The 25,832-nt window shown below is 38.3% G+C and overlaps 2 protein-coding genes across 8 annotated transcripts in view; one reads left to right on the top strand and one right to left on the bottom strand.

The window, feature by feature from the left end:
• Positions 1-8,073, top strand: part of LOC306849418 (phosphatidylinositol-3,5-bisphosphate 3-phosphatase MTMR3-like) — a 34,876-nt gene extending 26,803 nt beyond the window's left edge. For 2 of the 7 annotated variants that reach the window (XM_079384414.1, XM_079384419.1), the window contains exons 17-21: positions 410-1,766; positions 2,023-2,133; positions 2,637-2,725; positions 4,406-4,432; positions 6,350-8,073. In XM_079384414.1, coding sequence (XP_079240540.1) covers positions 410-1,766; positions 2,023-2,133; positions 2,637-2,725; positions 4,406-4,432; positions 6,350-6,521 — 1,756 coding nt within the window. In that variant the 3' untranslated portion in view covers positions 6,522-8,073. Of the gene's footprint in view, positions 1-409; positions 1,767-2,022; positions 2,134-2,636; positions 2,726-4,405; positions 4,564-6,349 lie in introns of those variants that run through there. The other 5 variants (XM_079384416.1, XM_079384418.1, XM_079384420.1 and 2 more) reach the window with 5 other exon arrangements.
• A 4,216-nt stretch (positions 8,074-12,289) lies between these two features.
• The window catches only part of LOC306849360 (citron Rho-interacting kinase-like), a gene marked incomplete at its 5' end in the record, with an annotated part of 60,005 nt that continues 46,462 nt past the window's right edge, over positions 12,290-25,832 (bottom strand). Inside the window, 18 exons of the mRNA XM_079384318.1 lie at positions 12,290-12,458; positions 12,770-13,088; positions 13,851-14,024; positions 14,111-14,189; positions 14,282-14,362; positions 15,086-15,214; positions 15,475-15,583; positions 15,731-15,823; positions 15,970-16,109; positions 17,042-17,177; positions 17,285-17,365; positions 17,584-17,753; positions 17,898-18,002; positions 18,403-18,491; positions 18,576-18,750; positions 23,329-23,466; positions 24,504-24,527; positions 24,793-24,963. Of these exons, the coding sequence (XP_079240444.1) occupies positions 12,435-12,458; positions 12,770-13,088; positions 13,851-14,024; positions 14,111-14,189; positions 14,282-14,362; positions 15,086-15,214; positions 15,475-15,583; positions 15,731-15,823; positions 15,970-16,109; positions 17,042-17,177; positions 17,285-17,365; positions 17,584-17,753; positions 17,898-18,002; positions 18,403-18,491; positions 18,576-18,750; positions 23,329-23,466; positions 24,504-24,527; positions 24,793-24,963 (2,237 nt within the window). The 3' untranslated portion in view covers positions 12,290-12,434. The remainder of the gene's footprint in view (positions 12,459-12,769; positions 13,089-13,850; positions 14,025-14,110; positions 14,190-14,281; positions 14,363-15,085; positions 15,215-15,474; positions 15,584-15,730; positions 15,824-15,969; positions 16,110-17,041; positions 17,178-17,284; positions 17,366-17,583; positions 17,754-17,897; positions 18,003-18,402; positions 18,492-18,575; positions 18,751-23,328; positions 23,467-24,503; positions 24,528-24,792; positions 24,964-25,832) is intronic.

Genomic DNA, 25,832 nt, shown 5'->3' on the forward strand with positions numbered 1-25,832 from the left:
CTGTTTTTGCCCTGGTTTACGGTTTGGATGCATTAACCCTAGTTGCTAAAAGTCAGAGTCAGTCTGCAGATTTAAGTGGACAAATTTCACAGATAATCAGACTATGATTCCGTCCAGTAAGAGAAGATCAAGCATATTTGATATTTTGAGCTGATTTTAGAATACACATTGTTAACATTTTTCATGCGTCTCCTAGCAAAGAGTTGCTTGTTTGCTGTGTTCAGAACAACCTGAAAGTGTGGTGGTGTATAAATTGTAAAAGCTGTATAGTGTATTCCAGCCTTTACAGAAGTAAAATTAAGTGTAAATGGAGTTTCATATTGACCTGAACATTATTATTCATTATTATTTCGTTTAGTCTTTAGAAATTAAGGCATGAGCTTGTTTCCATCTTATATTGTGCCCACAGGCGTCCTAAAACCCGCTCGTTCGATAACCTGCCCAGCGCTTGTGAAGTCGGAAACCCGCTGGCCTCCAATCGACGTTCCAGTGACCCCAGTTTGAATGAGAAATGGCAGGACCATCGCAGGTCTCTGGAGCTCAACATCGGGACAGGAGCTGACAGTACTGCATCTCCAGACTCAGATGAGAGGGTCAACGGACAAACCGTGGTGGGGCTTATGGGAACATTGCCCAATGGGGGCGCAGAGAATGGGGAGTGGCTCGGGGATGTCAGGTTGCCAATGATGGAAGGCGTCGACGAGGCAGAGCTGACAGTTGGTGTGGCTGTGGGCCAAATGGAGAACATTCTCCAGGAAGCTACAAAAGACGAATCGCCACCAGATAGCCACAGATACACAAAGGCAGACCACACTAACAAAACCTCTGCTCTGAACGAACAGAGTGATGATGTTGCACGTTCAGAAGAGGGTAGTGTTGAGGCACAGCTAACTGCTGATGCTCAGGAGAGCAAAGCTGAAAGCCTTGGAGATGCAAATGTCAATGGACATTTTTCAGAAGACTGTAGTTCTGAAGCATCTTCTGCTCTCAGCCAGGGAAGCCAAGACTTAGAAGTAGTAGTTGAGAAATACACGATACAAGAACACAATCCTTCTCATAACACAAATAATTTCCCTCCCAGTGACCTCAGGACTATGAGTAACGGCCATGGGCGAGAAACCATTGAGCAGGAGAAATGTCTTTCTCTTTTGGAGAGCTCCACAGAGACGCTTACGGAGGACTTGGGCGTTCGGCCTGAGAGTCCAGGACCCTTAACTATTCCACCTCCTCTTAAAACCCTTGCCGAATCATCGTGCCTCAAACAGGGTCTCCGCGCCTCAACCGATCCCAGGACTTTAAACAACACCCCCAAACGGCCGTCTCTCAGTGCCTTTCCTCCCTCCACTGATCTCCTCCACCCGGTGTACAACGGAGACTCCCCCGACCTCGAGCCCTCCGCGCCGCAATGGGCGGCGCGCACAAACGGGGAACGGGCCACGCTCAGCCGGCAGGTGTCGCTAGCCAGCTGCGGCTCGCTGACCCTCCACGCACGGGGCGCCTGCTCCCACCATCGCTGCCTGCACTTGGGGTTTCTGGGCCGGCCGAGCTTCAGCCCCCCAGAACCCCCTTCGGCCCGGAGCCATCTGGACGATGACGGGTTGACCCTGCACACGGATGCCGTGCAGCAGCGGCTGCGGCAGATCGAGGCTGGTCACCAGCTGGAGGTGGAAGCTCTGAAGAGGCAGGTACAGGAGCTCTGGACCCGTCTGGAGAGCCACCAGGCCGCCGGGATGCTGCGACTCAACGGAGACATGGGTGATGAAGTGGTGAGCAGTACACACTTTGTTTTTCTTTTGCTCATGTTTTTTTTTTAATTGCATTTTTTGCAATTACATAGATCATTAATAATAATAATAATAATAATAATACAAAAAAGGCAAAATGCAGAGGAAGGGATATCACAGACATTATACATGGAATATATAACTGAAATAAAAATGAAATCACAGAATACATAGCATTCTATACATATATCTACATACAGATGTTTTATGGTTTATCTTATTCTCATCTTTCTGTCAGACCTCAATCGCAGACTCCGACTTCAACCTGGAGCCCAACTGTCTGTCCCGCTGCAGCACTGAACTCTTCTCTGAGGCCAGCTGGGAGCAGGTGGACAAGCAGGACACTGAGGTACACAATATTATTATAATAGAAAGACTTGTTTGGCTATAAGGAGACCGAATACAAGGTACACTATCAGTCACAAGTTTGGGGCTGGTACGATTTTTTTATATCTTCTAAAAGATGACTCTTATGCTCACCAAGGCCATCATTTTTTCACTCAAAAAGTGATCACATTGCTTTAAGTTCAATGCATTATGACTGCCATTTTATGTTGTCTTTAAGGTCTTTTATTGATTCTTTCATTTAGAGCAGTGGTTCCCAACCTTTTTTTCATGGGCCCCCCTACGTACACACATGGTAATCTGAGCGCTTTTGCCACATAAACATTAAATTGAATATTTATCGAACTTGGTTTTTCGAAGAAAATTATATCACTATATAATTATAGTTATCGTTTTATCGCCCAGCCCTACCTCAAAGTATATCTGCTCCCGCGTCCCCGCTGTGAACTCTGGAGCGCCCCAGGTTGGGAACCACTGATTTAGAGCCTATATTATTTATTGTTACAGGTGACCCGGTGGTACCCGGATCATCTGGCCGCTCAGTGCTACGGCTGTGAGAGAGGATTCTGGCTGGCCACTAGAAAACATCACTGCAGGTAAGGCAACATCACAGACTGCCACACAAACACACACCTCTACAGTCTTCTCTCTATTTTTTTCTATGTACCTCTTTTCGGGTCAGATGCATTAGTGTTGACTCATTTTCTTGAAGTCTCTGGAAAACCTCCCTTTTTTCCTCTCTAAAATTCCTTTGCCTCCGGTCAGTCAGTAAACAGAAACATTTGGAGAAGAGTTTCATGGTTGACTCCGAACTCATTACAGCAGCAGTTAACACAGCAGATTAAACAAACTAGTGCAGACTGCCCAGTGAGTAAACAGCTATACTCTCTAGAGTCAACATGTAGGACACACGACACTGATGTGAACAGCAGAACTGAACTTGAAAAGATGGAATATGCTTTTCTATTAAAGTTGTTCATGGTTTAGTTTTTAGCAGCAGTGAGCTAATGAGCTGCCCTCTGTCTACGTAGACAGCATCCTGACTGAAATGGCTCACAAATGACTGCCAAGTGACATCTAGGCAGCAACTTCATGCACACCACACAAATAGTGAAGTGCATGTTGCAATACTGCTGACATGATAAACTTAATAAACATAAAGATACATAATGCACATAAATAATTCAAACTCAACTACTGAAGATGGAACTATATGTATGCATTCAGGGCTCTAGACTCATTCTTCCCACTCAACTTTCTCAGTTGGTCGCACGAGCACATAATTTGGTCGCTTTTTGTTGTTGCTACATTTGATTAATCAATGCATGCTGATGAACTTTTATCATAGTTTATAGTTCTATGGTAACGAAAGGGTTCAACATTCAACCCGTTCTTTTTCATCTGTATTATTTGGGATTTAAACTTTGTGAACAGTAATTCCTTTTTTTGTGCACTTTCACTTTCAAATTTGCGATCTTGGTATAGATAATTGTCTATTTTGCTTATATCTATACACCTTTCACTTTTTAAGAGTAAAACAAAAGATGGATTCATTGTTAACAACAATAAAACGGTATGTTACAATGACAAACTAGCTTACATAACCTTTATGGCATAGGTCACATCACATGCTGTATTATATACTGACTAATAAATTACAGAATGTTTAGCAAACAATGAGGAATCAAATAAATAATAATATTTAAAAAAATTAAGAAAAGCCTCCATAGCGTAACTTGAGGTAAACAGCAAAAATAACAAGCTTTTCAAAACGAAAACAAAAAGAAAAGTAAAACTAAACTGGCTGTCTCTGACAGGACTTGCATGTTTTTTTTTTCTACAAGAATATCAACGTTCACCTTCTCTGATTTAAGACGAGGTCTTGTACTTTAGTTTGAAAACCAAATCCTCCGTTGCGCACCTTGGCGCTCGCGCTGAAAGCGCCTCTCTTCACGTGAAAAGTGAAATCTGACTCCTGCTACAATGTGCGCGCGCTGTGTGACCATGCACTCGTACAAATGCGACCACTTCAAATTTTAAGACGCACATTCTCAAAAAATGGTCGCAGTCTAGAGCCCTGGCATTATTTTCAGTAGAAAATTCGAACTATTATTTGCAGTCTTTTTTTATTTCTCTGAATAAATTTGGCCACCATGCATTCTGAGATTGTTTGTTGGCTGAAAGCATCCTTAGAATTTGGCCAATGATGCCCTCTAATACTGTCTAGTTAGAAATCTCACTAAGTTTTAAAGTTGATTTTTCCTCCTGTACCACAGAGGCAAGGAGCGTGTGGAAGAGGTTTGGTGAGAATTGCCCTCTCCGTGTCATTCTCAGGCTCTTGTACGTCCTGTTAACCCTGCATCGCTTCAGAGTGACCTAACCCTGCTCTCTTCTCATCTATCTCTTCACGGGCTTTCTCTGTTAACGTTCTCTGTTATTCTTCAGCAGCAAATCAGTATATTAGAATTGATTTCTGAAGGATCATGTGACATTGACGACTGGAGTAATGATGCTGAAAATTCAGCTTTACGTCACAGGAATAAATGACATTACAATGGAGAACACTTATTTGAAATTGTAATAATATTTCAGAGTATTATTGTATTTTCAATCAAATAAATGCAGCCTTGGTGAGCATAAAAAAAACTTATTTTAAAAACATTTATTTTAAAACTTACTGACCCCAAACTTAAAATATAACTTTATTAGGACATCAGGGAAAAATAAAATGCTGTTAAAGTGTAAAATATGAACACATGAAGTCTCTTTATAATGTTAGTCAGTATTTCTTAGACCCAAACCAGTCATAATTCAGCTTTTCATAACCGTTTTCCACACTCTCTCTGATCTTCTAGACCTTTTAAGACTATTTTCCATATGTGAAAGACTTGTTATGATCGGTTAATCTCCTTGCATGTGAAATGAGTGAATACTGAGCGGGTTTAGTATGTAAATGAGGGTCATATGTTGATGTTTCTGACGTCTGTACCATGATGATCTGTGAATACACCTGCAGTAATTCTATGAGCTTCATAAGGGCCAGAAATTCTGTTGTCAGTGATATGGCTGATGTGAAATGGAGGGTCATGTGATTGATTTTCTGTAGAGTATAGTCTCTTTTCTCTCTGCATGTGTGTGTTGTGTGTGACGGTAATGTATGAAGGGCTGCATGTTTGTGTGTGTTCTGTGTAACACACAGCGTGTGGTGCTGTCAGTGCACCTCTTCTCACTCAGTTGTGATCAATTAGATGTTTTCTTGCAGTAAATCTGCATGGGCTGTGTTCTGTCCAGACCTGAAGAAGCCCCTCCCACACTTAACACTTTAACACTGTTATTTCCTGTTCAGGACATGAAGAACTTGAGCTCTTTTAATATATGTTTTGTCTAGTGTTTCTCGTAAAATGTGCGTAAATTAGGGTTGTCGGCAGATTAAAATAATAGTGATCGATTTTGAGTATATTTCTTAGAATCATCATATGTTGATTTATCACATGTTAGATTACTAAAAAATAAAATATTCTCCTTATTGTTATTATTATTATCACTGATTATGGAATTAAATAATTATGAATTTATAAAGTTTTTTTTCATTTTAAAATGTAGTTCAATCAGTTTTAAAGTATTAAGATGCATTAAGATTTTGTTGTGAAAGAAATATGAATTTATTTTTTAATTTCAAAATGCATTCAGTTTTAATGAATTCATGTATTTTGTATTATTATATAAAAATGTAAATAGTTGTTTTTATTTCAAAATGTAATGCCTTCTATTTTAATGCAATTAAAACATGTTATGTTGTATGTTAATTACAATTATTAAATTAAAAATATTATTATTATTATAAATAATAATAATAACAATAATGGTTTTCATTTTTACATTTAATGCATTCAGTTTTAGTGAATTTAGGCATTGTTATTATTTTATTATGAAAAATATGCATATAATTTATTATTGTTATTATATCACTTATTAAATGAATATATATGTATATGTGGGTTATTGCTTTTCTCTTTCTTTTTTTCCTCTCCCTAGTTTCAGTGCATTCAGATCCTCTCTTCAGGAAATAAATGTTTTTATATATAAAATATATTCAAGGCTTCCCTAGTTTAAATTCTAAGAGTTATTTATAAAGGCACTAATTCTATTTTTTATTTTATTTTTTTTCCTTTCTAAACTCTTTTTCTGACTTCCTCCTCCTCCTCTCCTGACCTCTGCAGGAATTGTGGGAATGTGTTCTGTGCCAGCTGTTGCGATCAGAAGATCCCGGTGCCAAGCCAGCAGTTGTTTGAGCCCAGTCGTGTGTGTAAGTCGTGTTTCGGCAGCCTGCAGACTCCCGCGCCGCCCCTGAACATCGAGCTGGACAAACCCATCACCGCCAGCTCCAACTGATCCCAGACACACCGCTGCTGAGGACACCGAGGCGCTCCAGAGACTGTTGTATGGGGCTGAAGACGCTTCTTTCCCACCCGAAAGGGAATCATGTATATATGGAACAATGAGGAGAGGAGGCTTAGCACTTTCAGAAGAGACAGGGTGCGATTGAGAGCTCGTCTTCATTTGCGATGAAACTTGTCCTGTACCTGCTGCATAGAGGGAAGCCTTTCTCAGACGGACGGTGTGCAAAAGTAGGATTTCTTCCCTCGTCATCTCACAAAGATTGATTATCAGTGGCATTCCTGAGAAAGGTGCTGCTGGGACGAGACCGCAAGATCCTAGCTTTGTTTTTCACTTCTCATCTCTTTGGCGGGCTTTTCGTTTTCTTTTTGAGGTGACTCTGGACGCCACGTTGAACGCATCCACTTTCCCTGTTAATGACAGACTCTTGTTAGTTTCTTTCTCAGATTGAAAGCACTCTCCCTCTGGCTAATGTTGACTGTATAGTGACGGGCCGCTAGATGGCACTCTTGTTTTTCTGATCTGTTGTGTGGACGTTGGCCGACGTTCTCACTAGTGCATTTTTTTTGTAACATAAATCCGAGATAATATATTAGAATGAGACACATAGCATTTAAGATGAGAAATTGTATAGAATTCTTAAATAGTGGCTCACTAAATTAGTCACCAAATATAAGTTGTTGTTTTTTTTCCCCAGTTGTAGCCATTTGGGGTTTTTCTTTTTAATGTATTTCTTATGTTTCTCCCAGCGACGCTGAACAGACGAATAGAGATGTTGTATGTGGAGAGATATATTGTATGTGATATGCTGCAGTAGGGCCCCTTTTGTTTTTTTCCCCCCTCCCAGCACTTATTTATTATCAGGTTTATTTTGTTTGAATCGTATGTTCAATCCTGACAATTGCTAGACCACAGGATAATCAGTGTTGATGGGTTGGAGCTGCGTTTGCACTGAAGATGAAGCCCCTTCCTCACACACACGACGCACAAATCACAATCAAAGTCTCTTTTGTTTTGCAACCCATTTTATTTGCTTTTTTGGAGGTTCATTCAGACAATTCCCTCAATCAGGAGTTCACCTGATAACACGTACTATTTACTCACCCTTGTGTTGTTTGTTTCCTCTCAAGATGAGAATTTTGGAGGCTCTTCATGCAGCTCTTTTCCATATAACGACAGCGACTGCAAGTCTTTTTTGGAGCTTGATGGATGTGATGGCTATGAAAAAGAGCGGCATAAATCTTTAAAACTCCTGTAAATGGCAAGAGGGTGAGTAAATAATGACCATTTTAATTTTTTGCGGTGACCTTTAACCTTGTCATCTGTCTCGCCGGGGATGATGGGCGTTAATGCCTAAAGCTGATGACATCTGCTCCGCTCTGTAGTGTTTAGAGTGTCAGCTTTTACATTAACGCCAATCCATGAATGTGAGGTTTTTTTGTTTTTTCAGAAAGAGTCAATTCCATAGGTTTATATTTTGCACATTGGTAATAATCAGAAATACACTGTCGAATAAGAATAAAATAAAGTGAAATTCTAAACTGAAGTGAATGCTGGACTCATTTATGATATGATCAAACTGTGTTTGTCATCTGAACTCCTTAGAACTAAAATATTTACTTATACCCCTGAGATTTTTGTTTATATTTTCAGTAAATTAACATTGCACGTAAACAATAAAAATATTGAATCTATTTTTACTAGTTTCATATTTTATATATACAGTTTTTGTTAATATATTTTTTGATATTTCATTTTATTTACATTATACTTTTTTTTTTTTTTTTTTTATAGCTTTTTAGTTGAAAATTGTATTTTGTTACTTTATGATTGAATTAGCTTTTCATTAACGCCCTCACAAACTCCAGTTTGGGAAGCCCTGATTTATGAAACACTGTCAATAACATCACTATAAAGCTGGAAACATAATTACATTATTACTCTGGCTCCTTTAAAGTTATCGATAAAATCTTCTTGCCCAAAATAGGTAGACAAGAAAACCTGAAGACTTTAACATGAGCTTTCAGTAAACAATATTTAATATATGATAACTATATCTTCAGCAGTTTAGAGTTGAATGAACAAAAATCACTACAGTGATACTTTATTTAATCACGTTAGCTTTCAAATTATTGAATGCATGCAAAGTTTTATAAAACCTTGAATTGTGAACAAAGTTTAAAATGTTATTAAATTCATGTTAATTTGTGCAGGCATTTGAACAAAAAATGCTGACAAAAGTCAATCAAACATGATAAAAATGAATGCGCTTTACTACCTTGACACAATAGCAAATGGTTTGGGTTATGAAAGAGGTTCTCGGTTTATATAAGTGAGAAGTTAGACCAAAATTGAATTTCTCAAGAGTCAAATGTGACTGGAGCACAAAAGCAGTCTTCAGTCGCTGGGGTATATTTGTAGCAATAGCCAAAAATACATTGTATGGCTCAAAATTATCCTTTTTTCTTTTATGCCAAAAATCATTAGGATATTAAGTAAAGATCATGTTCCATGAAGATATTTAGTAAATTTCTTGGCATTTAATATATAAAAACTTCATTTTTGATTTAGTAATATGCATTGCTAAGAACTTCATTTGAACAACTTTAAAGGAGATGTTTAGATTTTTTTGCACCCTCAGATTCCAGATTTTCAAATAGTTGTATCTCAAACAAATATTGTCCTATAACAAATCATACATCAATGGAAAGCTTATTTATTCAGCTTTCATATGTATAAATCTCAATTTCAAAAAAATTACACATACGACTAGTTTTGTGGTCCAGGGTCACACATGTAGTGCTTTAATGACCCAGGAATCATGAAGCATATTAATAAATCCCTTTTACCTGATTGATATACTGTAGCATTACCTTATGATGCTGATAAAACACATTTTCATTTTACTCTCATGTACAAACACCTTCAAGAAAACATTAATTCTAAAGAATTTATCATGTAACAAACGAGGGGAAATGGTAAACATCAGCAAAATAAAATTATAAATAAATTCTAAACTAAACCTCATTATTGGGTCAATATCACTATAGAGTGCCTTTCAACCCTCAAAAATGTTGGTTTTAATTTCCCATTCGCTTTGTCATGTCATAAATAGTACACACGAGTTCTACAGAAACATATTAGCTGAGCTCCAACACTTTTTTTTTTTTTTTTTTTTTTTTTTTTTTTTTTTTTTTAGATAATTATGGGCCATTATTCGAAGCATAAACTATAAGATATGTCCACCCTGTCATGGCCATATTACTGTTAAATACGTTTTCATTGGAAAATTTAGATAAAAATTATATTTTCTAAAAAGTATGATGTCCCTTTCCTAAACGGGGTTATTTGTTTGCTTTCAAATTATAAATACATAAAATTTTATGTAAACCGTGTTTTTTAAAAACTCATACAATTCGCACATGTAGCCTATGTTTTCTTATTTTGAGAGAACTGATATTTGGATGCAGTTTTTTGTTTGCATGCTATTGCCCCCACACCTAGCTATGATTGAATTATTATTTAAGATTGAATATGTATCTAAAGAGCCAAGTATTGTCATGAATATAAAAACTTATCCTAATCTTAGACCTTTCATAGTCATTAAGTTATCATGGCAAATGAGTTATGTATAGGACACCAAAAAGCACCCTACAGTGATATTGACCCAATATATATGATTTAAATAATCAAAACTTTCTAGAGTTCAGTGTTTCTAGAGCCTTCCCGTCAGAATCATTATTAATTTTGCGCCTCATCTGCCAAATGTTTAGCATTTCCAAACTTTTGGATGCTCTTACCGTATGCTCTGCAAGGTCTGGCTCTGATGATGAATCGGTGATGAACGGAAGTGCGCGCGACTCTTGTGATGATCACGTGCTCCAATTCAAACAGACCAAAAGAACGACTCGACGCCAGGAGAACCGAGTATGGCTCATACTTTAATAGTGTTTAATATAACTTCATTTCTTTATACAAAAAGAAAGTTCAAGGTAAGCAGCCTTGTTAGTCGAAAAACATCGATTACCAATATTAAGGTAGTAGTAGCCTACATGACGAGACGTCCCAAAACCAAGTCAGAATTTACTCATGCGTTTGATATGATCACTCAGGCGTTTGCTTACAATTACCCATGAACTCAAAAAGCCTCTGAGCTGTGTTCATATTCCACGAGGAACGACAGAAGATCTTCTACAAACCCTGAGGGCTACCGGACATTGTTTCACGTCACAGCTGAACAGGACGTCCGTTAACGGATAAGCAGCAGAAATTTCCAGAAGAGCCCCGCGGAAGCGCTGCTGTGTCGACGAAAGCTTCGTTATTTCCGACAAAAATACGATAAGTTCACTTGAACATCACAAGGACACTTGTAGCGAGAACATGACGTGTCTCTTTAAAAAGATTTACAAGCTCAGACTCTATTAGCATAAAAATATACAATGTGCAGTAGGTTCGATAATGTCAGTCAAATAGAGCTTAAAAAACTGGACAAACTGTCATTAAGAGCAGCCATATTGACTGTTTACCACGTTAGCATACAACATACATGGAAATAAAACCTTTCTGTACTTTTCTGTAGGAAACCCATTTCAACTGTTTATACAAACAGCTTATTAGCATAAAAAATAGACTTCGTAGCTTCATCAGTCGAGTTCCGTTTAGCTATAAAAATTTAAAATCACCGTATTTACAATGTGCTAATCATTAAGTTGAAGGAATATTCTGGGTTCAGTATAAATGTACAGCATTTGTGGTGTGTTGTCAGTTACCACAAATCATAATTTCAACTAAACCAAAAATGATGGTTCCAGTAAAATACAATGGAAGGGCATTGAGTTAAAATTGCTTACTAACCTCATCAGTGCTGGTCAATACTACAACGAGCATGTTTAGATGAAGAAAACAACACAACCTAAAGTAGTCCTACCACTAAATGGATGATTAAGACACTTTATAGTTCAAATATAGATTTATGCAATTAACTTTTTTCTTTTAAAGTGATAGTTCACACTCAAAAATGAAAAGTCCGTCATTTACTAACCCTCAAGCTGCTCCAAACCTGTATGGGCTTCTTTCTTCTGTTTATTTTATTTTTTTATTTTTGTTGAAGAATGTTTGGTATTTTGGTATTGAATTTATGTTCAAAACATACATTTCCAGAACTCAGAAATCTGAGCGTTGGAGAATGCCATGTTCTACATTTTTGTTTCAACTTAATATTTTTACAGACAGGATTTTTAAAATCACTCCATAAATCAGAAAATGAAAAAATATGAGTGTTAAGAAATGAAATTTTATAAATGTCTGTAAAAACCTTCAGAATTTAGATATGAATGAAACTGCTGGAGTGGAAAAAACTCATTTTGAGAAAATGGCCAGTGTATTATAATTGAAATCTATACTGATGCTAACAAATAAAGTGCATAAAAAATAATAAATAAAAATTGGATGTTCTTTTCACTAGAAAGAAAGTGACATTAAAATTGGCCAAAGTCGCAAAATTTACCAGTACCTGTTTACTTCCATTGTAAATGTCTTACTGTTACCACAATTTTTACATTAAATAAATAAGGGGAGAGTCAAAATGTAATGGCTGCAGTTATGCCACAAAACGCTGATGAAAGCTTACTGTACTGAACCCGGGATAATCCTTCAAAGTCTTTCCCCAAAACATCGCCGTTGTTTTTCTTTACATTAGACCTTCATGAATGATTACAGCATGGACAGAGTTTACAACATCAGCACAATGTCCCAGACTCTGGGGCTGCGAGTGAATAACATGGCTCTGTTCACGGTTACAGGCATGAGATGATATAGTTCAGAGTTTTACGAAGCGCCTGTTAAAAGGGCAAGTCCATCCACGCGGGAGGTGGACGATGGCTCTTACGTCATCCCTCCGGGACGCTCTCAGACTGAAGACTGGTCCCAAACCTACACCACCACCAGGATAAAGAGGTCACTTCAACACTTCAACAGGCTGCCTGCCCTGTCTGACGCAGATCAGCTCAGAAACATCATTACTGCTGCAAAGGATGCCGATTTTAACGTCTTTTCCCAGAGACTTTTTTTTTTTTTTTAAAGGCTGGACATTAACTGAGCATCCTGTTTGAGGCCATAACTAGAAGGAATTTAACTATAAAGCAGCGGATGTTCATGCATTTGAGCATGCATGAACATCGTCAAACCTGATGTCTGTATCCCTAGAAGGATACACAGTTTACGTGGCAGTGTCTCATGCGTACCTTGTTGACGGGAGTCAGCTGGGTGCGAACAGAGCTACTGTGAAGGCGCGAACGCTCCCGGTCTCTCTCGCTGCCGCTGCTCTCGAAGCGCCCGGGCGATCTCTCCCTGCGGCTGTCTAGCACAGCCCGACCGGGTGATTTCTCGCGCTCCAGAGGCCGGGCTGGAGATTTGTCCCTCCGGAACTCCGTGCGGCCCTCGCGGTAGCGGTGAGGGGTGCTGGGCTCGCGGTGCAGCGGCCCCTCCTGGGTCCCGGGACCCGAGGCCAGGCGCTTGGAAATGTGCTCGTTGTAGGTGGGCGGCCCGCGCTTGTTTGGGCTGCTGTGAAGATTTGGGTAAATGCATGATGCTTTGACTGCACACAAGATGGTTCATACGGTTTGTGAACATGAAATATCGATGCAGCAATAAGCAACTCAAGGCCACTTGTGTGTGATTTTACCACGAGTAAAGGGATTTTTTTTTGTGAGAATCCCTTTAAAACCGTTGTAAGATCACTAACAGCAGCAGCAGTATGATTAACTATGGAAGCTTATTTCCGCCACAGAGTAAAAATATAAAAAAAGTAATTGCAGCTTTTTTTCAAATCAGAATTACATGTCTACATTTTGCAATTCTGACTTTATCACATAATTCTGACTTTTTTCTTGGAATTATGAATTTTCACCTCGCAATTCTGACTTCTTGGAATTGCATTCACATGCAGAATTCAGCAAAAAAAAGTCAGGAATGTGCCATGTAAACTCACAATTGCAAGATATAAGCTTACAATTCTGAGAAAATTTCTGAATTGTAAGATAAAGGGCAACTTATAAGTTTTTTTATATTTTCTTTCTTTGGCAAAAAATAAGTTTCCATAGATAGCAGACATCAAATAATTACATTTACTATTTCCTTGGATTAGAAACAAAACAAAAAATGAGAGAAAATTGTTGCAACAATTGATGTGAATGAAAACAAACTAAAATGAAAAAAAAAGTTAGTTTAAATCTGCAAACATACAACATCTGATTTTCAATAGTGACTCATTCACTTAGAATTTAAAGCCGGGCTCTCACTCTAATAAATTGTCATAACACACACCTCCTGCTAGAACCGGTCCTCTGCAGTTCCCCAGACTCCCGCACCAGGCTGCCCTTACAGCAGATGACCCGCAGTTTGTTCTGATAGGACGAGGCCAGGTAGATGGCACCAGACGATATGGCCGGACCCAGATAACGTGGGTTAGGAATGTCCAGGTGAACAAGACTGGGAGGCCTGTTTTAAAGAGGATTTAGTGTCACACTCAAGTTCTAATGTTAATTTTATTGTCTTATATGCATGCATGTTGCTGTACATCCTACCCAAGAGCTGCATGTCCCTGAATCTCAACAACATCCAGCGAGTTGAAGTAGGTCACAAACAGATACGGCTCTCTGAATGCTGGAAACAGAAGATGCTTCAGTTAGTGATCCTGAAGGTCCTCATCACTATCGTTTACACATTTGGGTTGTTACAAATGGAAAACTGGCTACCAAATGCCAGGGGAAGTCGACTCCACTTGAGATCATCAGGGCGACTTCTTCGACCGTAAGCATCCACAAACACACCGATCTCTGTTATTAGAAATGAGACATTTAAAGAAAAACAATGTAGAAAATCAATGCAATTTAAGTGATTTGCAAAACAAAGAATTTCCAGGGGAAATAAGCACAAGGCGCTGTTATTGTAAATTTTTTGTTTAATTGTTGTTTTTCTTAATTCAATTAATTAGATATGCTTTTTGATTAATACAATTTTATTTAACCATTTAGTCAGGAATATTTAAATGGAGATTAAAAAGGAATTCATAAAGTAAAAAAAAAATAAACAATTACGTAGGACCCTACTATTGTATACTGCCCACTGTTTTCAATGGAGTATGCAGTTAGTAACAAAGAATACTGAAAAATGTTTCATAGTACAGCATGTACTGCATAGCAATGCATTGTCATCATATGTAATGTTTAATCCAGCAGCTGGCGATAGAAATGCAATATAAACGGTTTTATAAACAGGGTTTTATAACTGAAATGCAGTTATTTTGCATATTTAATCAGAGATTTTTAAAAAATTGTTGTAACTTTTGGCAAATCAAATAAATGTTTTTTTGTTCATTCGTCAGATTGATAAAGTGAAGTAGAGTGTTGCAAGCCATAGAACAGCAAAAAAAAAAAAAAAAAAAACTGCGTTTGGAACAACATGACTATAATGATTTTGTATGAACTGTTGCTCATGCAACTAATATTCTCATGCAACAGGAGCTTGCTGTAGTTTAGATTGTGTGATGGGTGTCTGACCGTGGAAGCAGAGCAGATATTCTTCCTTCTGCGGAGTGCTGGACACCTGGACGATGGAGATTGGGAAACAGTGGCAGGATCCAGTGAACACAGCCGATGCTAGAGACACGTCATTCTTGTCCAGGAACTCTGCCAAAAACAGCCCATCACGCAAAATGATGTTTACATAATGCACAATTACAAATTATAAGTGCCTGATCATGTTCTCACAAATGGTCCGCCAGCTGGTCCAACCTGGAATATGCAAATGTTACTGCAATGACTAGCTGAATCCTTTTCAATAACAGATCCATCACAAGAGATATCAGACGTCAGTAGATTGTGGACTGACCTGAAGGTTAAAAAACAATCATCTAACTGTGTCCACAGGACGTCATTGATATACTTACCATCCAGAACACACTGCTTCATCTCAATCTCGTAGAATTTATTTGTACCAATGATGATGCTGTAGCTGGTGAAGTGGATACAGTTGCATGGCTCGAGCGTTTCAATCTCCTGAGAGATAAAGAGCCGGATCATTAGGGGTGTGTTCGTGTGAGCGATCTCTGGTGTCAGACCAGAAGGCAAGAGCACGTCAAACATTGCAGCTGTTTGCAGAGGAATGACATTACTTCAAGATCCAGAACCTCGAATGTCACTTACCTTCCGTATACAGAATTTGTTCAGATTGTCGTTGTATCGTAGAATTGTGACTTTGTTGGGCATTGCAGCACAAATGCACGGACCATTTTCTATCTAAAACAAGAATAGACACAAAATACCACGTAAGGTACAAATGTGTTGCAATGCACGTCACAAAAGGCATGATGCAACACAGTGCACTAAAAATACACAGAGAGGAAGTTGCAATTCAGTGAAACACATGGTGACTGCAGCCTTACCCTGCCCGCAGCGAACAGATGACAGCCCTTGACAGTCTCAAAGATATATGGCACAATCTCAGGTAGCGTGGGGAGGTGAGACTGGGAAAGAGACTGTTTCACTTTCTTAATCTCCACCAAACAGAGTGCCCGCTCATCTCCTGCAACACATCATCATAATCAACTTACTTTAAATGCATCCTTTGTCAAACAGTACTGTGTTGTTACTATGGTACAGTGATGCTATTATGCAATAAGGTATCTTGGAGGAGTGAGATGTCCAAGTCACAACATCTAACTACTGGGGCGCCTCAGGGCTCAGTTCTTGGACCACTTCTCTTCTCGGTCTACATAGCTTCACTAGGTTCTGTCATTCAGAAACATGGCTTTTCATATCACTGCTATTCTGATGACACTCAACTCTACCTCTCCTTCCATCCTGATGATCCCGACGATAGCTGCTCGCATGTCCATCACCTTCAAATCAACCTTGCCAAGACAGAACTGCTTGTGGTCAGCCAGCCCATGACTTCATCACAATTTCTCCATCCAACTAGGCTCATCAACCATCACACTTTCCCGGACAGCCAGGAGGTTGGAGTTGGACCCTCTTACACTAGCATTCACTATTCTTTTTCTATTCTATCTACTTGTTTTTTTTATTTGTTATTTTAAAAAAGCTTGCTACACGTACTTCGTTAGACCAACTAGGACTTGTCACAGCACTTATATATTGTTGGTCTTTTGTTGGTTTGATTGCTTCTATTATCCTCATTTGTAAGTAACTTTGGATAAAAGTGTCTGTGAAATATCATGGTATTTTGATCTAATTATTAGCATATTCACGTACCAAGGTATTTACATAGTAGAGCATGGTGCTTGCAACACAAAGAACTGTTTGAGCTACGGGAATACTTTAAAAAATAAAATAGTACTATCATGGTACTTCGTGCGCACATGCATGATATTAACGTCTTAAATAAAACAGTATACCATGCTAAGTTTCTTTTTGCGCTGTTGCAAGGGCTCTTAGTTAAATTCATTCAGTTTTGGTTTCTGAAACGAGCAGTAAAGTGTTGTGATCTTTGCTCACCCACGATCATCAGCAGCTTGTCATGCTCCTTGATGATGTATATCTGAAACACGGATCCCATACCCGGGATGTGAGTGAGGGAGTTCTTAATCACATTCAGGGCATAGAGCCCTTCCTCAGAACCCACCAACACAATCTGATGACAAAAACAAGATGACGGTATATTAAACTATAACAAATAGACTGAAAATAATTAAATCTTGAAAATTTAAAGGGATTGTGATTAGTGGATGACGCAGGTACCTGGTCAGTCAGCGGGAGGGTGCAGTTGATATCCAGGCGATCATCTCCTTCTAGCTTGAGTAATGAGTTACCCAACAATTTCTGTACAGAACCAAAAACGCATCATGAGGATGTGAGCAGTATGTTTGAAAGTGCATTTTTCATTTTATGCACTTCGCAGAGCTTTTAGGGTTATCAGTATGTTTCCCTGCATCCCACTATACTGGTAAGAACAGACAAACCTACAGTTACATGTCACTGCACTGACTCTTTAAATGTCACTGTGAACAGTCTGTGGGTGTTTCTGGTTTTTCACTCACAGCGTCTGCTTCGGCTTTCTCTCTCGCCCCACGGCTGCTGGCCACAATAGCTTCCAGCACGGCCACCCAGCGCTGCTTCTCAGAAAACCCTGAGGTCATGAGGTACAGAGTCTGACCGGGCCAGCATGTCGACAGTGGAGACGACTCCAACTTCAGCACATATGGCACATCTGGACGCATACAAGTATGTTAGGAGGCAGAAAAATGTTACAACGTCCAGACATGGAGTACTTTCTAAACTGATATGCAGCAGAGCAGATTAAAGATGTTTGATAGGTACATGGTACAATGTAATTCTATAGAAAGTCTGTCACCTGTCTTGGCTGTGTTGGGCAGCTCAGAGGCTCCAACAGCAGAATGAACAGTTACGTCTCCATCAGAGAGAGACAACTCAAACTCATCCAACGGCTTCACTGACTCTGAGAAGACAGATTATACATAATTCACAGCAAGGTACACATTCCACACCTGTTTATCCCTGCTGGAAAATAGATAAAACTTTCACATGGTCATCTCTGGTCATCAATCTGGTTTCTGATGGTCCGGGTGGTTTGGATTGAAGATTTTAGAGGGGTTTTGTCAGCTGCGTAGGTTGGGAGACCGGCAGACCTCCATAATCTGGTTTAAGATGTCTAGATACTTGATCAGGAGGAACTAAACACCTAGATTTAGCCAAAGCAAGCTACCACTATCCCAAAACCATCTTGACCAGGATATCCTAGTATGATTAAAGATTTTCCAGCAGAAATGAACTGTTGCTCTGTAATAATATGCCAACACAGCCATTGCACACTGGGAAAAGTAAAAACATTCACAAACCATCTCTTGGTTCTGTCTCATAGGTGATCACTTTATATCCATCCAGCACCACGTACTTCCTTTCCCAGCCCTGACCACGCTTCCCATTTCTGCAGGAGGACAACCACAGTTCCATGTACACTTAGTGTTTGCTTCTCTTCTGATGGTGTTCATGCTCATGGCACATGGCTCACCTGGGCTGCTTCAGCCATCCTTCCAGCCTCATGTGTCCACCAACGTCTTTCAGACCAGAGGTGCTTCCCTTTTCCCGACACAGAGCCTCAGACAGGTGCAGTGCGTACTCGGTGGGCACGCCGCAGGTGGCTGGAAGGTACGGGGAGCATTTTGGGTGGCACAAAGCGTGACATTCTGAAGCAGGAGTGAGAAGATGGTTAAACCAACACAGAAAGAGGATCAGCATCTTCAGCTTTAGCCCAGGTTGAACTGATTGGCCCTTTTCACATTTCTGTATTTTTCAGAAGCACAAGTCCTCATAGTAACTTCTATATTGGTGAACCAACAGTACAACAAATGATTTCTGCATTCCCTCGAGTTCCATTATCAAAAAGAAATAAAACCCAATATGACTTTCCAAAAGAAAAAAAAATTATATCAATTTGTTCAGCCCTTAGATACACTAATGCAGCAGCATTGACTAGTTTTCAGAAATGTAATGCAGTTTAAGGCAGTATAACACAAAAGTGTAATAAATGCACTATTTAAAAAAAACTGCTAGATTTTAATAACTGTAAACTTGTCATAACTTGTCAGAAAAGTGATCATGCTTGAGGAAAAACAGGAGGAAAAACATTGTTCTTTTTAAAAAATCTATTTCCATTTTTTTAATTTTTCTCCTATTAAATTCAATTTAGAAACTCATAACAGTTATTAGTGTTGCAAAGAGGCAGAACATTTCCAAAATTTTCCAACTCCGTAAGCTTTCCGGAAATTTTTGGAAACTTTCCACCCTTTTGCATCCCTAATAGTAATGACCAGTAACTGTAATATATTAAAAGTAATTTGTTGTAAAATGTTGCAATTGAAGAAAGCACATTTCACATGATGTATAATATGTAAAAACAACTTCATTTAGCTTCAGGTTTTACAGGGTTGACAAGAAAAAATAAGAAAGAAAGTGACTAATGGAATAATGTATTTACTAAAATTAAACCAAACAATTACGATTCCCTTTTTCACAACAAAAAGTGTTAACCTGTACTTAAACTATTTCTACTTAGTTTAACCCATAAAAATACTTTGATGGTATAAATAAAGTAATTAGGCTGATTCAGTGATGTTATAATAAAATACTTTTCATGTGGAAAAAAACTGTTAATTTTAACATCTCCAGGACGCTACGCTCCATCTGACTAGTAAGCCAATTGTCAAATAACTACTGTGATGGCTTTTGTTCTACCCACTTAAAAGATAGAAGTACTCCAATCTATACAGACTGTGTCTGTTCCTCGATTAGCGAGGTCAAAATATAAATTTAATACAGGATCTAGAAAAAATCTGATTGTGATTAAACCAGAAAAACGCAAAATAAATGAACAAAAATTATTTTTAAAGCTTGGGCTCCTAAACATTAGATCACTCGCACCCAAAGCAGTTATTGTAAATGAAATGATCACAGATAATAATTTTGATGTACTCTGCCTGACTGAAACCTGTCTGAAACCAAATGAATATTTTGGTCTAAATGAGTCTACTCCACCAAGCTACTGTTATAAACATGAGCCCCGTCAGACTGGTCGTGGCGGCGGTGTGGCAACAATATATAGTGATATTCTCAATGTTACTCAGAAAACAGGATACAGGAGGTTTAACTCATTCGAAATACTTCTGCTTAATGTTACACTGTTAGATATGCAAAATAAATCTCTCCTATCTCTTGCTCTGGCCACTGTGTATAGACCGCCAGGGCCATATACAGATTTCCTAAAAGAATTTGCAGATTTCCTCTCAGATCTATTGGTTAATGTTGATAAAGTGCTAATTGTCTGAGATTTTAACATTCACGTTGATAATACAAATGATGCGTTAGGACTTGCGTTTACTGACCTAATCAACTCTTTTGGAGTCAAGCAAAACGTCACCGGGCCCACTCATCGTTTTAATCATACGCTAGATTTAATTATATCGCATGGAATTAATCTTACCGATATAGATATCGTACCTCAAAGTGATGATGTTACTGATCATTTCCTTGTATCGTGCATGCTGCGTATTACTGATATTAATTATATGGCTCCGCGTTATTGTTCCAGCCACCAAAGACAGATTCACAAATAACCTGCCTGATTTATCTCAACTGCTCTGTGTACCCATAAATACACATGAACTAGACGAAATGACTAGCAACATGGGCACTATCTTCTCTAATACATTAGAAGCTGTTGCCCCCCTCAAATTGAAAAAGGTTAGAGAAAAACATACTGCGCCATGGTACAACAGTTATACCCATTCTCTCAAGAAAGAAACTCGCAATCTTGAGCGCAAATGGAGAAAAACTAACTTGGAAGTTTTTAGAATTGCGTGGAAAAACAGGCTCTAAAAGCTGCCAGGGCAGAGCATATCAGCAAGCTCATAGATAATAACCAAAACAATCCAAGGTTCTTATTTAGCACAGTGGCTAGATTAACAAATAAACAGACGCCACCCGATCTAAATATTCCCTCACAGTTTAATGACTTTATGAATTTCTTTACTGATAAAATAGATAACATCAGAAATACAATATCAAATGTATATTCTACTGCGTCTAGTATTTCAGCTTCATTCATCGCACCCAAAGAAAAACTGCAGTGCTTTACAACTATAGGACAGGAAGAGCTAAATAAACTTATCAGTGCATCTAAACCAACAACGTGTTTATTAGATCCTGTACCCACTAAACTACTGAAAGAGTTGTTACCTGTAGCAGAAGAACCGCTTCATCGTTATCTTTAGGTCACGTCCCAAAACCATTCAAGCTGGCGGTTATTAAGCCTCTTAAGAAACCACAACTAGATTCTAATGAACTGGCAAATTACAGACCCATTTCAAATCTTCCGTTTATGTCTAAAATTTTAGAAAAAGTTGTGTCTGCTCAATTGTGCTCCTTCTTGCAAAAAAATTATCTCTATGAAGAATTTCAGTCAGGTTTCAGGCCTCACCATAGTACAGAAACTGCACTTGTTAAAATTACAAATGACTTGCTTCTTGCTTCTTGCTTCAGACCAAGGCTGCATCTCATTGCTAGTATTACTTGATCTTAGTGCTGCATTCGACACTATAGACCATGACATACTCATAGATCGATTACAAAACTATACTGGTATTCAAGGGCAGGCTTTAAGATGGTTTAGATCTTACCTGTCCGATCGCTACCACTTTGTTCATTTAAAAGGAGAGTCATCACAATTATCACCAGTAAAGTATGGAGTACCACAAGGATCTGTCCTAGGTCCTCTGCTATTTTCAATATACATGTTGCCTCTTGGTAATATTATTAGAAAATACGGCATTAGTTTTCATTGTTATGCTGATGATACTCAAATATATCTCAAGACCAGATGAAACTTCTAAACTATCTAAGCTAATAGATTGTGTAAAAAATTTAAAAGATTGGATGACCAATAATTTCCTCCTATTAAATTCAGATAAAACACAGATATTACTTATTGGACAAAAAAACAGTAAACAGAATCTCTTAGATTACAATTTACAACTAGATGGATGCACTGTCACGTCCTCTAAAGTCAAAAATCTGGGTGTTATATTAGACAGCAACTTGTCCTTTGAAAATCATATTTCCCATGTTACAAAAACAGCATTCTTCCATCTTAGAAACATTGCCAAGCTTCGAAACATGCTACCTGTTTCTGATGCAGAAAAGCTAGTTCATGCATTCATGACCTCTAGACTGGACTATTGTAACGCACTGCTAGCTGGTTGTCCTGCATCTTCAATAAACAAGCTACAGATAGTCCAAAATGCAGTGGCTAGAGTTCTTACCAGGTCAAGAAAATATGATCGTATTACCCCAATTTTACAGTCTCTGCACTGCCTACCTATTCAGTTCCGTATCATTTACAAAATATTATTACTTGCCCATAAGGCCCTAAATGGTTTAGCTCCTGCGTACCTAACTTGTCTTCTACCACACTACAATCCAACCCGCTCCCTAAGGTCGCAAAACTCTGGACTTTTGGTTGTACCTAGGATAGCAAAGTCCACTAAAGGAGGTAGAGCTTTTTCACATTTGGCTCCCAAACTCTGGAATAGCCTTCCTGATAACGTTCGGGGTTCAGACACACTCTCTCTGTTTAAATCTAGATTAAAGACACATCTCTTTAGCCAAGCCTTCACATATTGCATCTTATAATCTTGTACTGCAGTTACATCTGATCAAATGTACATTATTGTTATTCTTTAGATTGGGTTGAACAAATCATTTTTGCTTAGATGGAACAGCAGCTACGCTAATTATGTCTCTATTTGTTTCTCTGTTTCTGTTTCTGGTAACTAGGAATTACAGAAGCTTCAGTCTGAATTCAACCCTTAAATGATCTGAGATGACCAAACACCTGAGAAAAGATAATGCCAACCCCTCTGAGGACCTCAGAGGATGCCAACGCTCAGACAACATACAGAATTACCAAATTTTTCCATAAGTTAAATACATTAAGGTTTTGCAATATATAAATATATTGTGGAAATTTAATTTCCTGTAGAGCTGCTTTGCAACAATTTGTATCGTAAATGTTGTATCGATGTTGTATGTTACCATTTTTCTGTGTGGTTTCTCTACCCAATATTTGTGCAATGCAATACCGGTACTGGAATCGGAAAGTAACAAATTTAAGTATCAGTATCGTACTCATGGAAAGTGTCATATCGGCACATCCCTACTTGTAAATATAATGACAATGTATTTGGAAATGGTCTACATGTAATCTGTACCGATGCATGTCGCGGCTTGCCGTCCAAAATGGACTGTGTCCAGACAGACGGTGCAGCGGGCCGCCCTCATGTTGAGCCCCTGCGTGAAGCGGTGAGGAGTGTTGTGATGAATCCTGTCCTTCACACGTCTGGTGTACTCTACAGGATCAATCAAACAAATGTACTTTCTTAAAAACGGTCTTGTGTCTTTTATGCACGTCTATATAACTTATGCAAACAGGCCAAAGCAAGCTGAAAATGTCCTCTCCTGAGAACATTTCTCCACCAGAGGGTGAAACCAGCTCCCTGTACTGTCCAAGCTATCAGATTGGGAGCTTGGGTACAAACATGCAAGGATTTCGGAGTTCTGGCATTCCGCATGGCATACAGCAGGAGTATGGCCATATATACGAGATAAGCTCAGTGTCCTGACAGATCTGCGTGCAGGAGCTTTGAGGATCCACAATCATGCCATGATGTCCTGAGTGCAAGTCTGCAGCCATCAAACCATGATGACCTGACACGGCAAGTGTTCGTTCAATAAATTGGGTGTAGAATGGCCAAAAGACTTCAACTGAAGCATTTCCTTGAATTATATGTTTGGATTTGGACAGAGAGCTTATCTCTGCAGGGATATAAAGATCATAAGAAAGAAAAGATATTGGAGAGACGCCTGCTTCATTCTCAAAAAACGGGGCCATTTGTGTCTCCATGACTGAACACTGTCACATTTAAAACACATATTTGAAATAATAAATCAACAATTATGTTATATATATATATATATACACACACATTTTCAAATCTATATTATGTATTTTTCATGTCTATGTGTGTTTAATAAAAAGGTAATAGTATGTATATAAAAGTTTTTTCTAAATACTTTATGTAATAATGCATAATGTGTCTGCTGTGAATGTGAAACTTATTTTGATAAATTTCCCCATTTTAAAATTATGGTCAGAAACACTTTCTCAAATATAATGTCAGAACCATTTAGTTCAAATGTTAGTTTGTTAGTTTTATCTGTATTTTGAGCTTTTTAGGCATATAACAGCCTCATCTTGAAGGTTCATCAGTAACCTTTAGAAATAAGAGTGTAAATAATTAAATAAATTAAAAATCCTGATATTTCAAACACAAATGGCACGGTTTCTTGAGAGTGGGCCGTCTGAGCCTGTTATGTAAGAACTTACTTTCAGAAGTGACTCTCCTTATTTCTGTGAAACGACAACAGAGAGGACAGTGAGTGTGGACAGACATGAGCGAAAACATTTCTGGAGTCCTTCAGAGGACAGAGCCTCCTCATCTTATATTGAAACAGCATCAAAATACACATCAAATCAACATTTTCCAATAAGCTTCTGATTTAATTTCCTTTTTCATAGCATGAGATGAAATGGCAAGAAGGACCAAGAGAACAATTGTTCTGCTTATGTTTTGAATATTAAAAAGGTTGCAAAAGCTCTGCTTCTGGCTTCTAACCTTCAGGATTGGCAGCGTCCTTCCTGCGGCCGGAGCTGGACGACATCAGGCCGCTGCTGGACTGGTGCTCGGGGGATTTGTTGGATTTGGTGGACATCATGAGCTGCTGACGAGCCAAACCCGGGGTGGCTGGGGTACCGCTGTGCTCCATGGCTTTATTAAACTGAACTGCTGAGAGAAGGGAATACAGTGAGACGACAGAGAGAACAGCCTGTCTGAGAACACTACACACAGTGTATTTGCTTATGGTTTAATAGAATGTGTCATTTAAAAAACCCTTTATTACACTACCATTCAAAAGTCTCTTCTGCTCACCCAGGCTGCATTCATTTGATCAAAAATGCAGTAAAAACAGTTAAATATTACAATTTAAATGACTTCTGTATTGTAATATTGTAAAATTGTGATCAAAGCTGTATTTTCAGCATCATTACTCCAGTCTTCAGGTGTCACGTGATCCTTCAGAAATCCTTCTAATATGCTGATTTACTGCTCCAGAAACATTTCTGATTATTAGCAATTTTGAAAAGTAGCTGTGCTGCCGAATATTTTAGTGAAACTGATGCATTATTCTTAAGTCCAAAAGAACAGCATTTATTTGAAATAGAAATCTTTTGTAACATTATAAATGTATTTACTGTTACTTTTGTTTATTGAATGTATCCTTCATTAATAAAAATTCTAATTTATTAAATTGTCTTAAAAAAAATCTAATTTTTATGGAAAGCACCATTTTTTTTACTTTGATTAATATAAATCAATACAATAATTGTAATGCAATTATTGTAAGTTATATATTGTAATTTAGAGTCTATAAAAACGTTATTATAATATAATTAGTCTTCATCATCATTATCATAAAAACATTTAGAAGACTCGAAAACGCTTAACGTGCAGGGCGTTGCATATATTCTGGGCTATTCTGCTTTATTAATAGTAATATTATTAATAAGGTTATTAATATTAGCCTAATAATTTTATTAGTATTTATTATCGAATTTAGTCCTCCAATGTCATTGTTTTAAAATGTTAAGCCACAT

This window comes from Barbus barbus (assembly GCF_936440315.1).
Source record: "Barbus barbus genome assembly, chromosome: 29".
NCBI classification, from domain to species: domain Eukaryota; kingdom Metazoa; phylum Chordata; class Actinopteri; order Cypriniformes; family Cyprinidae; genus Barbus; species Barbus barbus.